Source organism: Lepisma saccharinum, chromosome 11, assembly GCF_977018435.1.
Source record: "Lepisma saccharinum chromosome 11, izLepSacc3.1, whole genome shotgun sequence".
Taxonomy (NCBI): Eukaryota; Metazoa; Arthropoda; class Insecta; order Zygentoma; family Lepismatidae; genus Lepisma; species Lepisma saccharinum.
Window position 1 is genome coordinate 62,422,723 of NC_139239.1, and position 17,788 is coordinate 62,440,510.

A 17,788-nucleotide genomic window follows, 5' to 3' on the forward strand; every position below is an offset into this window, starting at 1 on the left:
TTAATTTAAGCCCGGCAGCGTACATTTTGAAAAAAATAAGCAAATTGTTTTGCAAGACGTTTTTGTACTTATTTCTTACAAAAGCATTTAGAAACTATATCCATTTGAGTCTCGACCGGGTTCTTAGCGGATGTCAGTGAGCTATTTTCGGAAAACTGCTATGAAATTTTAAAATAAAAGAAAAAAATAAATCTGCTTAGAATTCCTTCTAGAGCATTCACGTGATTCGTCATGTGCTTTGCTTTCGCTCTTGTCTAGATATTTGCAATAGTTTCATGGCTATTAAAAGAAGGCATTCTGAGATGATGTAATTTTTCGGAATTTTGAAACGAGGAAATTTTGAAAATTCCTTCGCTTGCATCAGTCAGGATCAGCCGAGCCTAACATGTAGGAAAAGAATGCCATTCTACAATGTATCATTTTTCATGGGGATATTTTATCAGTCCACTTCATGTGGAAATTCTGTATAGGCTAGGGAAATTTTTTTTGAAAATGCAAAAATTTGGGAATGAAAAGAAATTCTGCTCTCTTGATCCAGTCATTATGTAAAAAAATGTTTTTAAAGTTTATTTTTGTGCATATACAGGGTAAGTCAAAATGATGGACCCGATTTCAGACATTTATTCTGTGAAATATAATAAACAAATGTTATTGTGAGACATGTTCTAAGAAATGTAAACTGTCAAAGTTTTTTTCAAACAAATCACAAGTGTTCTATGTGAGCACGTCGCGTAACACGGCACACATCAAACCGATAGTCTTATCTCCTGCCAAACCTTGTGTAGCATGTTGCAGTCAATATCAGCAATGGCTGCTTTGATGCAGGCACGCAGGTCATCCAGTGTTGTTGGAAGTGGTGGTACGTAAACATGATCCTTGACAAAACCCCACATGAAGAAATCACATGGGGTCAAGTCAGGGGAACGAGGTGGCCAATGAAGGAGAGGTCGATCCTCTGGATATGCACGGCCTATCCAACGTTGTTCCAATGCCCCATTGAGATGGTCCCGAACACTGCCATGGTAATGCGCAGGGGCACCATCCAATTGGAGAATGAAATCTGCGCTATCCTCTACAAGCTGTGGAAGGAGCCATAGTTGCAGCATATTAAGGAAAACAAGTCCTGTCACAGTACATTCATGGAAGATAAAGGGCCCATAAATGGGAAATGGCACAAAAGGCATTCACTTTGGGAGAATCGCGTTCGTGTTCCACAAATTCATGGTGTTTGCAGTTCCCCAAGTCATTACGTTGTCTCTATTTATTCATTTTCCCTGAAAGGTGAAAAGTTGCTTCATCACTGTAAATAAACCTCTCAGAGAACACATCCGTTTCCATTAATGCGAGGAAATCAGCACAGAAGGACGTGCCCAAAGCATAATCATTGTCTTTTAAGGCTTGAACTAGTTGCAAGCGGTAGGGTTTCATTTGTAAACATTTGCGCAGAACCCGCCAGACAGTTTTCTGTGGAAGTTGAAGTTCTCTCGCTGCCTGGTAGGTGGACTTCTGTGGACTCCGCACGAAACATGTGCACACTCGTTCCACTGTCTCTTCTCCAGTCGACGGATGGCCAGTCGATTTTTGTTTACAGATGCAGCCCGAATCTCTGAAATGTTCATACCACTTACGAATAGTCTTCCCCGTTATTTGGTATGGAAATGCCGTTGCACACTAATCACAGACTTGTTCACATGATAATCAAGCACACACAAAGATCTCTGTTCTCCAGTCAACACCATTTTCCTGCTTGCTGCTCTCTGCTGACTCCTAGCAGTAGAAAGTGGAAACACTGTGTGGAAGCTAAACTTTGAAAGTTAACCTTTCGAAGTGCATGTCTCACAATAACATATGTTTATTAGATTTCACAGAATAAATTTTGGTAATCGGATCCATCATTTTGACTTACCCTGTATTTTAAACAATGTTGAATAAACTTGATACTTTTGAATAAATAGTGCAGTTTAACACTTAAAACTTAGTTATTAATATGTTTAAGCAACACAGATTTTTCATATAAGATGTAAGCGAGTTACTAAAGAGATATCTGCAAAACTTACTTGTAAATGTTCTATTAATTTTGGTAGCCTCTGCCACCATCCACTTGGAAACTCGATGCTTCACTGCTAGGTTGACTTTCGGTGTCTGTTGTTTCCTCAGCTACCGTTAGGGGTGCTGGTGTAGCCATTTCGTCTGCTGTGCACGCTGGGTTTGAGCTGTTGTAATAACGGGAGCCAAACATGATGAGCCTGACCGCTGTCGATATTCAGCTCGTGCGGAAAGTGCATAATTGCATGCATATCTCTTTGATTTTGGTGTCGATTAGGGTTGTACGTATGTATGCCTAACTGAAACTTTTTGTATCCTGTGTTTGTTGAACTTGAGGTGCCTTGCTAGTCCGGTAGTGGGTTGGGACTTTTTTGCATCTGCTAAGTGCTGTTGTATACGCTCGTTGACAGATCTGATGGATCTGCCAATGTAGTGTGAGTTGCACCACACTCTGGGCATTATATACACCTGGGTTGTCTAGTGGGGAAAGGAACGATCCAGACTACATCCAACCGCCTAGCAAAGACCTTGAAATAATATGACATAAAACTCGCACACAAACCAATGAACAAATAGCCAGTGCCCTAAGCAAACACACGAGATCATTCCTTTCCCCACTAGACAACCCAGGTGTATATGATGCCCAGTGTGAGTTGCACATCAGATCTGTCAACGAGCGTATACAACAGCACTTAGCAGATGCAAAAAAGTCCCAACCCACTACCGGACTAGCAAGGCACCTCAAGTTCAACAAACACAGGATACAAAAAGTTTCAGTTAGGCATACATACGTACAACCCTAATCGACACCAAAATCAAAGAGATATGCATGCAATTATGCACTTTCCGCACGAGCTGAATATCGACAGCGGTCAGGCTCATCATGTTTGGCTCCCGTTATTACAACAGCTCAAACCCAGCGTGCACAGCAGACGAAATGGCTACACCAGACCCCTAACGGTAGTTGAGGAAACAACAGACACCGGAAGTCAACCTAGCAGTGAAGCATCGAGTTCCCAAGTGGATGGTGGCAGAGGCCACCGAAATTAATAGAACATTTACAAGTAAGTTTCACTGATATATCTTTAGTAACTCACTTATGTCTTATATTATCAACCACGTTGTTTATTCCCCTCAACATAACAATTTTTTCTGTAAATTTATTCTACAGTATTACGTGGAAAAGTCATGGAATTGTTTTCCAAAAATTAGTTGGAATCCGGTGGAATTTTTTCTGGGTATAGTCAGTCCTCAATATGCCGGTACTCATTACTTATTTCTGTGATTATTATTTCATAGCCTTTTTAGAGAAATCTTGATACAAGAAGAAAATTAAAGGAAAATCCTGTAGAAAATTAACCAATTTTTGCTTGGAAAGAACTATACTTTTTGGGGATGATAATATCCCAAGCTTTCGAACTTCTAATTCCACTAATAACTGTCCACAGTTATCTGTAGAAAAATTGGCACTAATATACTTTAATGCTACATTGTTTTTGTTTTATTTGGAGTCCATGCGGTCATGTCACTATACCATAGTGTTTGAATGTGGAAAAAAACATCTGGCGGAGGGGACTCTTCCTCCAGATTTTGGGATCAAAAATTTATATCAGGAACTTCAAAATTATAATTATTATTGCTTTTGACCCAGACCTGTAAATATGAAGACATTGGTAAACTATGGAATGAATCAATAAAGAAGCAGTGTATTATTTGGTACTTCACAACTTCTTGATGCGGATGGACAGATTGACAACTCTGAAATAGAGGTTTCCAACTCAACCGAAATGAACAATTTTATGCACATTTTCTAATTGTTTTTTCCATCTGTATTTTTAGTCTCTGTGCCTTGGGCTTTGCAAATAGCCTAGCTATCAGCAGAAATTTAGGGCAATTATCAATTATTCAAAATTGGGTACTTTTGTCATAGGATTCAAATTGATGAATGTAAGCAGGCTGAAAATGGTCCCAAATACATGTTGCAGGCTTTGAATGAAACTTTTCACACTATGGTGTGTAAGCTGTTCAATACATAACAAAAAACAATACCAAAATATATAACAGTGATACTGTTATTGTATATTCATTGTATAATTGAACACTGTATATTTCGGATATATATTTTTACTTGATCACGTTAGCTAAATGTCCGACTTGCACATTGTTTGGAGTTCAGTATTTGTTCTTTTTTCATTCATGTAGCCAGTTTTAGGAAAGGAGTGGATGAGAGAATGTTGTGCAGTGCGCTTTTTCATGTTTCCGAGTGTTCTGTTAACCAATTGTTGTATCCCAAAACATAAGTGGCTGTCTTCTGTAGAAATAGTCGCTATTAGTGATTTGTCTTTCAGTTACAGGAATTACAACAATAGTGTTTTGTCTTTACCTAATATGCACATGCATTGTTACAGGTGCAGCTGCAAACTTGCGAAAGGAGGTCATCAGAAACAAAATCAGAGCAATTGGGAAGATGGCTAGAGTATTCTCTGTGTTGAGGCAAGTTACTGTCAGTTTCTTTCAGTTCCTCTTTGTATTGTGTTTTAAAATTAAATACAGTGAAATCCCGATTTTGTGTTCCCATATTTTACATTTTCCTGCATTATACGTTCAATATTAATTGTCCCAACATAACAGAACGTTATAAAATTTTCCTAGATTTTACATTTTCCTGCTTGGTTCCCTAAAAAATGTAAAATCTAGGTTCAACTATTGTTAAATGGGTGTGTTTAAATCTTATGTGCAATGTAAATGTAACGGTCATATTTGAGATCCAGGTTTCATGAGTTCTTATTGAACGTGGCTGTGGAAGAAGCCAGATTCAAAATATGAAACAGTCTTCTTATATTATTGAGGAGGATGAAGTTACTGCATCCCTTCGTAATAGTCTGTGGCAGAGTATAGCTCATGTTGCCAAATGTCTGGCAATCTTTTGGTGACGTCAGCGGAATAATTTTTCAGTATATCACTGAGGGATCACACCAAGGCCTGCACAAGTCATCGATGGTCTTGAAGTAGGCTTACCATGTTTTCTTGGGTCCAACTCAGGACATATTCGCGATCAACTCGTTACTGCTAAATTCCAGTTTTTTTACAAAAGTAAATTGAAATTACTTAAAAGCCTTAACATTTTATTGGAACATTAAACTATAAATTGCACAAGAAAAAATATTAACATTATTTTTTTAAAATCAATGAATTAATTTTCAAATGTTGAATTGAATAATACATTTTCTGATGTTTAGGAAACCTCTCAGTTCTAGGTAGCATTATCTGTTAGTTGACTCAGTTGCACTTTTCACTAGACATGACTTTTTTCAGAAATGGCTTGTTTGTTTTAATAACAACATCATCATAAAATTTACAACATGAAAGTTCTGAATTAATTTTAACATTCTGCAGATATTTAATAGTGGATACTAGAAGTCGACCTCTTTCTGCAGACCAAATATTCCCCATAATTGAAAACACACTCTCAACTGGAGCAGACATTCCAGGCAAAGACATAGCAAACTCAACCATTTTAGAAATATTTGTACATGAAACCAGTCTTTTGAAACACCTTAAAAATTAAACACATTTTCTTCCCCCTTTCTCTTCCCACCACCAAAATTACTGTTAGTGCTATCAGCAGTATAACAAACCATTTTTTCGTCAAGTTTTTATTTTTTCACACACTGCAAAAGATACAGTGTCAAAATTTGAGCAATTTCACCTGACACATCATCGAAATGTAAGTTTAACTTGAATTCCTTCCTGTATTCTGAAATATCTTACAACAATTGGAACAAGTTTTACTTCACTTCTGTTTGAATGAACTATCCATCAATACTGTAACGTAATTAATGTTTTCTAAAGAATGCAACACATTATCGAAAATAAATGGCAAAATAACATTAACAATTATTGCCTCGGTTTTAGTTCTAGCAGATGGAAATTTTGGGTCATGACGTTTTAACCAGTTTAGAAGTGCAGTCTGATGTGTTGAAATTGAGTTCGTGTCTAGCAGATCACTGTTATTCCCATCTTTGGCTTTAAGAAAACTCTTATGTTTGTTGAAGCAGTAGCATTAATAGCACTTCTATGTTGAACTGTTTTCACATGGTCTTCAATATCACCTCTTCATTTATGTGCAAGATAAAATACTCCATTACAGAGTGTACATTGCACACATTCACTGTCACTGTCGTTACACAGTTTCAAGAATTTGTATTGCTGCTGCAGGTTAACATTAAATACACACTTTCTTTTGCCCATTCCCAAATGCAAAGCCTTTCTAAATAGTTATAATTATCAAAAACGTGTAGACGAGTTACTCCTCACGCTTGCAAGACCACCAAGATAAGGTGCTGTAACCAAGATGCTCACAGATGTACTGAAACGGAAGCGCTCGGGAGTTGATATCTCGAAGAAAGAAAAGAAATAATCGATCGATCCTTGCCGGTCATAAATTCTGGTTGTGAATATTCTATACCGGTAGCTATTTTCATCACTAAAAAACCAGGACTGTCTGGGCTAATCCCGGACGTATGGTAAGCCTATCTTGAAGTGGTGTCCCCATAGAGGATCTTTTAGCTTCCAAAACAAGTTATAGTCGCATGAACTCATGTCCACAGTATAAGGAGTGCTCTGGCACTTCACAGTCTCACCATTCAAACAGTTTCCCCACTGAATTTGCAACTCCTTTCAGCACTGTGTGAAAAAGAATGTCCTCTTAGTCATAAGCATCATCCTTACACTGTGTGCTTGCTGAAACTTCCGCAGTCTTGACGAATTCGTATTGCAAACCTATGAACCAATGCTGATTATGGATATGCTTCATCACCACAAGCTTGCACAAGTTCTCTGTGACACTATCATGTGCAACTTGAATTTCGATGAATGTAATTTGTTTTTGTGAGAATATTTTTTTAGTATACACCACTCAATAAGGCTACACTCAGTGCAGTGCTGCTACCACACGTCAATCTCTGAAACTATGACATGTCACATGTAGAGGCAGGAATAAAGCCTTTTCTGAATCCATGATTCATTGTTGCTACCAGTGACAAAAGGTGGACATGTTGTTGAGTAATCATTTTTTTTAAATGATCCTTGTTTGTTATGAACTTGTCATAATTCCATTCTTAAATACATATAAATACCTTACAGGTATTACAGGCTTTATTACACAATGTACAGTATGTACTGAAACACTTAACACGTTAGAACACAGATTCAATGTGATAATCACACAGGTCCAGGCACAGTCCCTAGTGACTTTTGTGCCAAAATCTTGATGTTTTATTTGCCATGAATATGTAGCTCTAAACATAATTCATTATTCTCACACTGTGTTGTGTCTTGAAGTGGATTAAAGTCCAGATGCGTTTGTTTATAGCATGATTATTATTTTTCAGGGAGGAGAGTGAAAGTGTTCTTCAGTTGAAGGGTCTGACTCCAACTGGTGCTTTGCCCCTGGGTGCACTCTCTGGTGGAAAGACGTCCCTCAAAAATGGTGAGTGGTGGCTAGTAAGAAATATTAAGATTTCAATACTGATCATCATATTTCTGTGTTCTGGCAAACAGGACACCATTTTTAATAAGAAGTATGTGTCTATTGTGATGTGTGATCTATTGTATCTATTCTGCCCAAGATTTCCTTAACTCCATAAATCATGCGCGAGTTACTTAACAGCTGGGCTGAAAAGTTCATAGGCTGACTCATAGATAGCGTTACTAGAATTAAATCCATGTGATTTTTACTTAGTACTAACCTTCAAAAGATACGTGTATAAATTTCACAGCTGCCAGATAATTAGTTCATGAGATATAGCATTATGAGTGAAGCAGCTTTTGGTATTGTGAAAAAATGGATAAAAAAAAATTTCGTGTGTTAATAAAGTATTGCTTTTTGGCGAAAAAAATACTGTTGAAGCCAAGGCTTGGCTTGATAAACATTATTCGGACTCTGCACCCGGAAAATCAACCGTTGAGAAGTGGTTTGCTAAATTTAAACGAGGCGAAATGAGCATCGAAGACGATGCACGCAGTGGACGCCCCAAAGAGGCTGTTACCGACGAAAACATCAAAAAAGTCCACAAAATAATTTTAAATGATCGTAAAGTGAAGTTGATCGAGATAGCTGAGACTTTAAAAATATCAAAGGAACGTGTTTGACATATTGTGCATGAATATTTGAACATGCGAAAGCAGTGTGCAAAATGGGTGCCGCGCGTGCTCACAATCGATCAATGCACCGTGTCACAAATCAATGAAAACGATGGCAAAATTATATGAATTGCTTCCCCATCCACCATATTCTCCAGATCTGGCCCCCAGTGACTTTTTCCTGTTTGCAGACCTTAAAAGAATGCTCGCTGGAAAGAAATTTAGCACTGATGAAGAGGTAATCGCCGAAACTGAGGCCTATTTTGAGGCTAAAGAGAAATCGTACTATAAAAATGGCATCGAAAAATTCTATGACCGCTATAATCATTGTATCGCCCTCAAAGGCAACTATATTGAATAATAAAATCGAATTTTGTCAAAAAAATATTTTTTACTATGTTAGCCTACGAACTTTTCAGCCCAACTGTTACAACAGGAATTATTTTTTTTTGGTTAATTTTCTTGAGAACATATTGCAGTACCTGATTCATATGCTTGCCCTCATCACCTACATAAAATTCTGCAATAATATCTAACGTAGGGATATTTTTGGCAAAAGTTGTTGCCCAGTTCGGAATCACTGGGCAAATTATTGCTGTAAGAAAAGGAAAGTGAAACTGAATATTCATAAATGTTCTTTCTTTATCCTAGATTTGTAGTTTACTATTGTTACAAGCATTTAAACACTTATTTCACTGTAACATTTTGAAAGAATACACGTTCCTTTCATCAGACATTTATTTTTAGTATGTTCAAACAGGGACAACCGATCGTTTTTTTTATCATCATCATCATCCGAGACCACTTGTAATGTTTCACTGCAGGAAATTGGATATACCTTCTGAGAATGGATTTAAGGCCTCTTTTGAAATAGTAAACACTTCCTGTGAATGAGAAAGTATGCTAAGTGATCTTTGTGCAAGTTTCATAAACATAAGCATAAGCGACAAACCACTGTTAACATCTAGCCCAAATCAAAATTTACTGGACTGCATTTACAGGCAAATCATGTCTGTGAGAGAGGCAACATTTATGCTAACTTTTTCAACATATTCGATGAAAGCACACCCTACTTGCTCTTAAAAGATTTAAAGGGGATTCGTTTTTCGTAATTTTGTCTCTTACGTGGAAAATATCATTTCAGCATTTCACATTAAACCATAATTTTTCTGCTTCAGAGTTGTTACCGAATTTCTTGCGAAAATATGGGACTGTAGATGCTTATTAATATTTCTCTACACACTGACATATTTTGCAAGCCAAATTAACCACTCACCACTCACTTGCTCTCCACCTAGTATTACTAAAAGTTCGTTACAAAATGAAAGGAACTGTGTTTTTACATTATTTCTTGCCATTTCCAACACGTAAGCCTTCACAATAGTATATTTTATGAATCAACATCTACGATTTTACACTCGAAAGGCTCAGGTTGAAAAATATACAAAAACAACTTAATTTTTTACAATAAACGAGCTTAATCAACTAAACTTACCTTGAATTTAGCCAGTTTTCACTACTACATCCATATGGAATCTTCCTCATAATCGATAATAATCGATTCTCCAGTCGCACACCTCGAACACAGCTGCAATCACAGACTGGAAATGTGGGTTGACTTGAAGCCAAAAATTTGTAATAACTATTTTGAAGATTGTGAGTCATTGCACCACACAAGATTGCAATTTTTAAGTTTGATAAGGATGATATATAACTACATATGTCACTCCACAAGTGAGAATAAATAATTATTTCACAAATATGAAAACAAGAACAAGCTATAATGTGCAGCTCTGCCATATTTCTAGCCCCCTGGCTATGTGCTAGCGAAGATGTGCAGCTTCAAACAAAAGTGCATTGTACCAGTCTGCCTCTAGAGGTCTGTGACTGCAATGCACTCAGAATGAAGTTGCGAGTCCCGTAAGAATTGGTCGTCCCTGGTTCAATATTACAGTTATAACAATGTGATAAATTTGATGAAAGTTGATCGAATTGTTATAAATTGTTCAATTTATCATATTGTTACAACTGTATCATGTATCAAACTAAAAATAAATGATGATGGGAGTGTGTGTGTCCCCTCCGGAAATGTTACATCGGGAAAAAATGTGTAAATATTGTAACAATGCAGACAATATGTATGTACAGGGTGGGATTAAGGTTGCTCTCCCCAAGAAATTTAAATTTTTGGAAAAGTGACTTTTATCCCACCCTATAAACAAAAATTGATCATAGCTGTTTGCTTCAATTTTTTCCCTAAATGAAAATTTGAGTATGTTATAAACTTTAATTTTGATATTTAGAACATGTCTGAGGAAGTTATGTTCCAACAGTGTTACTTTTCTCATTTGTTTGTCATCGTGATAGAATTTTTATTTCAACTTTCAAATTTATCATATTTGTAGAAATTGTGTATCAATTGTAAAGTAATGTGTGTAAATTAATTCATCCAAATTAAAGCACAATGCCAAGCATCTTATTTTTAAAAATTCTTGTTTTAAATTTTTTAAGGGCTTTCACTTAATTGAAAAATAATTCATATGCATGATCAACTTTCAGTAAAAAAAAACATGCTGAATCTAATCACAGAATTCAGCAAATAGAAAGAAAATTGTGCTTGTAATTAAAGAAATTCTGCAAAACACATGAAAGTGTCCATGTAACAATACAGTATTTCTTGCAGTACCAAAACTTAGCTCATCTAGTAGAACAATTTGCTAGATTCAATGTTAGTCTTAATCAAGTGGGTTTTTTTCCGCTCAAAATTTCTTTAACTTCTTTCTACCTGTCATTTCATAATTTGGATTTTATAAAACAAATGTCAGTTTGCAAATGAAAATACCATTCCCGCACATACTTTTGTGTGTAAATCCATACACCTGCAGGAAAACTAATAGTGCTCTTTTTCGTATGTATCATTTGTTCAGAAGCAGTGGTAGCTCACAATTTATAATAAATGTTATAACCTGACACTCTTTCTTTCAGAATAAATATCACATCAGATGCATGTTGTAAATGAAGAGCATGGGGAGTGACCCTGTTATTTTAAAACAAATGAGACTTACTTCATCGAGGAAGTCTTTCACATTGGGTTTCATTGGTTCAGAAAGCCTGCATGAGAAATTGTACATGTATATTTTGTTTGCTGCGTGATGCATATTCCGTGTACAGTTAAATATTAATTGCTGTCTTTAATTCATATTTATTATCTGTATATAGTGTACCAAAAGGAAGCTATAAATATTTTTCTATTTTGCAAGTTGCCTCTTAAGAATTCATTTATCTATGCTAAGTCTGAACTTATATTGTTTAAGTATCTATGTTGGATGAAATTCTTTTGGGCTAGCCTTAGATATGATTTATTGAACTATTTGGACACTTGTGTACCTTTGTCAAGAGAGGTAAAATGAAAGCATTTGGAAGTTTAGAAATGGATCGAATTAGGTTATTTTACTTTGTTTTTCTGCCACTTTTGGCTTATCGCGATGATGAGGATGAGTGATACGATGAAATTGATGAAGGGACACTTGCATATAACACCCATTCGATTCAAACCAAGGCCATCGTGGCATACTGTGCTAACCACTCCACAACAGAGATTGGTTTTAGCAGTCCTGTTTGGTACGTAGTCGAGTACTACTTAGGACCACTTTCGCTCGCTCAAATTTGTTCGAGTCTCCCATGTTCGAGCGTACCACACTTGTAGTTCAATGATTGATTGAAAACGGCCTGTATTTTAGAGCGTAATAAGCAGCACTGTCAACCTAAAACCCATGGAAGAAAACCACTCTATGCAATTATAATTCCGTATATTATTATGTAAGACTCTTATACAATAGATATGAAAGTATGCAATATCTAACTAACTAACTAACTCTCTAGCCTTCTTAAACCCGAAGGTTCATGGCTGCAGCAACACAGGCCTTCCATCTGTCCCTATCTTGAGCAAGATCTATATACTCTTTTCCATCCCTACCGATTTCCCTTAGGTCCATCTCAACGTTGTCCCTCCATTTTTGTCTTGGTCTTCCTACAGGTCTCTTACCATCAGCTTTCCCAATAAGAATCCTGTAAATTCTTCTTTCCTCTCCCATTCGTGCCACATGGCCTGCCCACCTGTCTTCTTGATTTAATCATTCTAATAATATCTGGACATGAATACAAATTATGTAACCTTCTCCACTCACCTGTCTCTTCATCTCTTTTAGGTCCAAATATTTTCCTATGGATCTTATTTTTAAATACTCTTTCAATGTAAGGGACCAAGTTTCGCATCCATATAATAATACAGGCAAAATTACTGTTTAGTATGCAATATCTACAGACCGAAACGTAAAATGGATACACATGCTGACACCTGCCTAAGCAATTGCAAATATCGCATCGCAGTGCAAGAAGTATGTGGACATCATTGTTCACTTACAGAAAAGGATAATCATATTCTGTGAAATAATAAAATGCAGTTGTAACATTCAATTGAACATCATTTTAATGTGACAATAATCGTAGAAACATAAAATGTCAGCCTAGGTAGTTTCAGCCTATAATCATCTCTCTGTAAGATATACAAAACTGAATTTTAACATGGAGATGATGACTATGTTCCCTTGTTTTTCAATTTCACTTCATCTTTTACTTCACGGTCCATATTTGAGGGCCCACTTCCATAGAGAAATGATGGAAATACATGTAATAATAGGGTTCGAGAGTTTGAGTGTATTTTGCTTGTTCTAACGTTTTTCGCTCGAGCTGAAGATCTATCAGTTCTGAATGCCATCTAGCGCTGCCTGTGCGAACTATTTGCTGCTAATACAGATAGAACCTAACAGGTTAAAAATCAAATCAAAATAGGTTGACTTAATTCAAACATCATTCCATTTGTTGCAAGTCTCCTGACAAAATACTTATGGAGAGTTGTTTTTCTTTCACTATATTTCAACATGGACATCACTAAGATTGAGATGGCCGGGATGAGGGGGGAGGGGGTTGAGTCTACTAATCTGCCATAAGTAGAGGTAAATGTTCATTGAGTAAATAACTGTTGTCACAAGTCAAGAGTATATAAGCTGTGAATTATAGAAGGTATTTTCTTCAAAAGTAGAGACAATAAATTGTTAGGAACGCACTAAATAGATTACAGTATTAATTATACAGTGTATTTCAAAAGTAACAGAACTGATCGCTTATAACAGGAAATCTGTATTGGATTTTTATTGTGGGGTTTCTGCACTATTCAGCCTTGTCCATCCAGATTTTTTTAATACTTTTGGTTTTGTTTCAAGGTTTTTATTTTCTCCATAGAGTAACTTATACATTCACTTTTGCAGCTCTGCAAGGGTTTTCACCCAATCACAAAATCACGTCATTCGCAGAAGCGAAAGGTCTGGATGCTATCAATGAACGAATGCCTCCCAGGAAGGATGCTCCACCATCTCCAGTTGCGGAAGAGAGCAAGTCTTCGGGAAACCAGACCAATTCTCATGCTAGCACAAATGCCCATTCATGAACCCCAAAGTGTTACGAGGTGAGGGTCGTTGCTCTTATTTTGTAGTGGTTGCCGTAGAGGGAGTACTTTGAATGTGTGTTTTATGCACTAGTCTGCTTAGCTGTTTAATAATGTCTATAACAAGTTTTTGAGGAAAAGTTTGCTGATGCTTTAGCTAGCATACGCAGTCCCAATGCTAGAACCGAAGCATTGGAATTTTAAAGAAATAAACCAATTATGGAATTTATATTATTATTATTATAATAAACTATGAATATATTTAACCTTTAGGTGCCCAAGCATCTCGATCGAGATGCTGTGTCAAGGTCGTTTTGAGAGTTAGCCCCCTCCCCCCCCCTGCCACATATATGCCGAATTTGCAAAAATTTCATATAGTCTGAATCTCTGGTTCATTCCGCGTACAACGGTATATCACTCATCTCTCTAGGGCAATTAGCTTCCGAACTACACTCATTTAATTGAAACTCTGCATTTTGCTCAAAATCGGCTTGGGCAACCGAGGCTTACTATTGAAAAAGGGCTTGGGCGTCAAAAGGTTAAGTACTTTCTCGTGCATGTTGTATTTTCTTGCCTTGTAACTGAGCTGGGTTTGATATATGTATGGGAAATATAAAATAGCAACAAACTAAACAGAAAAAGAAGTACTCGGATGCATTACTTCTGTACATATTACTGTTTCATTTGATTTTTACTAATCTTCTGGAAGATATGAGTAATACTTGGTTTTATTTTATAGGTGCCTGGCAGTTTTCCTTTGTATAAGGGCATGTGTTCCCCATTCCCTCTCTTTTAGGGGTGATGCCAAAGGAAGTACGGCTCGGCACATCTTCAGTTGCAGCAGGCTGCAAGAAGGCAATGGAAACATGGACCGGAAGGGGAACGGGAAATAAATCCTTGTATGTATATGTTGTGAAAGAGAACTGTTAACTTGTATGTAAGAGATGCTTGTGGAAAGTAAGTGTGAGAAAGTTGAAACTGACATGTGTGCGTGGGCCAGAATAATAATGGAAGGATCCTGGTTTGGTGGTCGTGACAAAAGGGGCAGGTATTCTTTCCTCCTCTCTCCTTTGCAGATGGAAAAAACAGTGTTATAAAATAATACAAAGAGGAATCTCATAGAATGAGGAATTTAGTTGTGTTCTGCAACACAAAGAAAGATTGCAAAGGTACAGTGGAGTGCTTAGTACATGGAATTCTTCAACATGTTTCCATTGCCTGTGTCTGATACGTTAAAAGTGTATAAAAATATAAAATTTAACCAAAAAAATTAGGGAGAAAAGTTATATTTAAGAAAAAAAGATACTGCAAATATTGGAGTTTTTTGTGTGTTCTTGCTAAAAACCAACAACAAAAAAGGTCAGAAAGCCATAATCTCTTTGCTACCAAGTTGTACTTATTCTTTCTTGTACAGAATTGTTAATAGATAATGTGGGTAATTCTTCTGTGTACTGAGAATGCCCAACGTGTAAAGTCTATTGAAAAAAAAGCGTCCCTCAAAAGCAACGTAAGCTTGGAAGTGTGGATCATTTACAGTTCCCAGTGGATTCTGGAAGAGTATACATATATTCTATTAATTTTTTCTCCTGTTAACGGTGTATTTTCTTAAGAAGCCATTTATGAAATGTTGATTTTGTTTTTTATGTGTATATATTTTTGTTCTTGTCTATACGTCTCCCGTACCTAGCTTACCTTATCCTGATATGAAATCTTTCTGAATCACGTCTGTTTTTTAATCAATTTAAAGAAAGGAACTGCGTGCAAGTGTGTAACTGTATATATAATAAAACTGCAGAAGGATGGCAAGATAAAAAAAAAAAGGAATACTGGTTGCTGAGTCAGTTTTGGCTCCCCGAGGGACAAACTTTGTACATGTTTCTTGTACAGTATCATAAATATATTGTGTAATCTTTCAAACTTAGACTGTAGAAAGCTTAAGTGTCCTATGAAATGATGTTCAGGAAAAAAATGGTGTTGAAGAAAATGCTTACATTTTTTTCACATTTTTCCATGAGGAAACAAAACTTCGTCTTCTAAGTATTAATTTCCTATGCATCTCAAGAATATATAAGAAAAAAGCCTTTCTACATAACTTTAAAAAAAAGAGTGATAAGTTCTCTGTAACCAAACAACACTTTGACTTTTTTAAATGCTGTTTGTGAATTGTTGCCTGTACACTTGGTTTCATGTTAAGGTGACGAGACAATTTTTCACACTGTATATGTTTAAAAAAAAAAAAAGAAAATTGCAAAAAATGGACTATTCCTGGCAGATCGTGGCAATATTTTTTTTCCTTCCCTCTCCTCGGATATGCCACTTCTCATTATGGCACAAGGCTGTATTATATGCAAGCCAGAATGAAATAATGCATCATAGACATTCATTGCAAAGTCCATTTCTGCCTGCCCGACTGCAGAGTTGTAGTGCTCCCCTCTTTTATTGTGCCCACATTACAAATGTAAATGCATTGTACAGTATACACATGGGACTGTTCTACGGTGTGATCTTGCCAACATTGTTGTTATTGTAAACTTTTGGACAAAAATAATATTTTGCAGCATCTCCCACTTTTCTGAGTGCATACACAACATTACAAAAAAAATACATGAAGTAGTTATTAATACTTGCATAATTTATATATATGTATGTATATACATATGCAAGAAATACAGAGATACTTCGTGATTGAGGAAATTGTGAAGTTCCCCCCAGGTGATGGGGTGGTTATAGAAGTTTCCCTCCCTGGTGCAACAAAATATATATATGTGTATATATATATAACAAATTGTGTTTGGATGTGAAACTATCCAGTAAAAAGTGAACAACAAGTAATAAAACGGAATGGCTGCCTAACAGTTTGCAAGTGTAATTAATTTTTGAAAAAAAAAAATCATTGAAGGATGCCACAGCTCTGTGAAATTTGGTAAGTAAAAAAAGGTTTAATGCATTTTGCTGTTGAGAATATAACTAATGTAATTTTTTTCATTCAAGGTGATGTGGAAATACCGTTGAATGTATTTTTTATTCAGTGTATAATATTGTTTTTGTGCCACAGTACATTATCACAATGGTATTAATAATTTCACGCCAGTGTATTTTGAAATGGAATTTGCAAACTCTCCATAGACAGTGTTGCTCCCATTGCAACAGTGTTATCTTTTTTACCCTCAGAAACCGATTTCATCTTTCCTTTTCTTTTACATTACTAATCTTCTTGATTGATATTCTGGATATAGATATATATTATATATACACATATATTCAAGCATGTATATATGTTTGTGTGTATGTGTATATATACAGACTATTTAATGTGTGGTGTCATATTTCTATAAAGGCAGCACAAATGAGGCTAGTAAATAAGAATAAGTAAATAAATGCTAAAAGAAATATGTTCAATTTGTATCATAGGAATACGCTGAATATCTCATCTTTGATATTATTGTGTGATCACGGATGAATGGCCATTTTGTTACGAGAGGGCTACAGTTATTACGTTTATAAATAATCCTAATCATTATGCTGCCAAGATGTTTTTTTTTCATATACAGTATATGGAATTCACAGATTATTTTTTTGCAATTTAATGCTTTTCTTTATGAAGGAAATATATGTGTATGTATATAAAAAAATATATATATATACCAAAGTTACCTAGTCATGAACTAATTTGGAGAAGACAAGTGATGTTTGTTTGAATTATGTTTTTGTTAACTTCACATTTTCAGTTTATTATCTGTTTCAAATAATGCAAAACCTTTAATATTTTATTGGATGATCACCGAAGATTTTTTTTTTTAATACGATAGAAAATTTGATCTGAAGTAATGTGTGTACATATACCTTGAAAGAATGAATTAAAATATATTGAACTGTTTTTGGTAAATACATCTTTGTTGGTGATATATATACATAGCTGAAGTTAAAAAATAAAAACAATAAATTTCTTCTATTGTACACATCTTGGCAATTGAAACTAAAACATTTTTCCATTAAAGTTTTTTCATACTAAATAAATGTACAGAAATTTACCTCTTCTACTGAATGTTATTTTTTTTACCCCAATTTGTTTTATAATTTTTGTGTATTGCTTAT

The 17,788-nt window shown here is 35.7% G+C and overlaps 1 protein-coding gene across 4 annotated transcripts in view; it reads left to right on the plus strand.

The window, feature by feature from the left end:
• LOC145994851 (serine/threonine-protein phosphatase 2B catalytic subunit 3) overlaps nucleotides 1–15,938 on the plus strand; it is a 237,928-nt gene extending 221,990 nt beyond the window's left edge. For 2 of the 4 annotated variants that reach the window (XM_083131241.1, XM_083131244.1), the window contains 4 exons: nucleotides 4,455–4,543; nucleotides 7,444–7,537; nucleotides 13,518–13,714; nucleotides 14,433–15,938. In XM_083131241.1, coding sequence (XP_082987367.1) covers nucleotides 4,455–4,543; nucleotides 7,444–7,537; nucleotides 13,518–13,696 — 362 coding nt within the window. In that variant the 3' untranslated portion in view covers nucleotides 13,697–13,714; nucleotides 14,433–15,938. The remainder of the gene's footprint in view (nucleotides 1–4,454; nucleotides 4,544–7,443; nucleotides 7,538–13,517; nucleotides 13,715–14,432) is intronic. The other 2 variants (XM_083131243.1, XM_083131245.1) reach the window with 1 other exon arrangement.
• The last annotated feature ends 1,850 nt before the right edge of the window (nucleotides 15,939–17,788 follow it).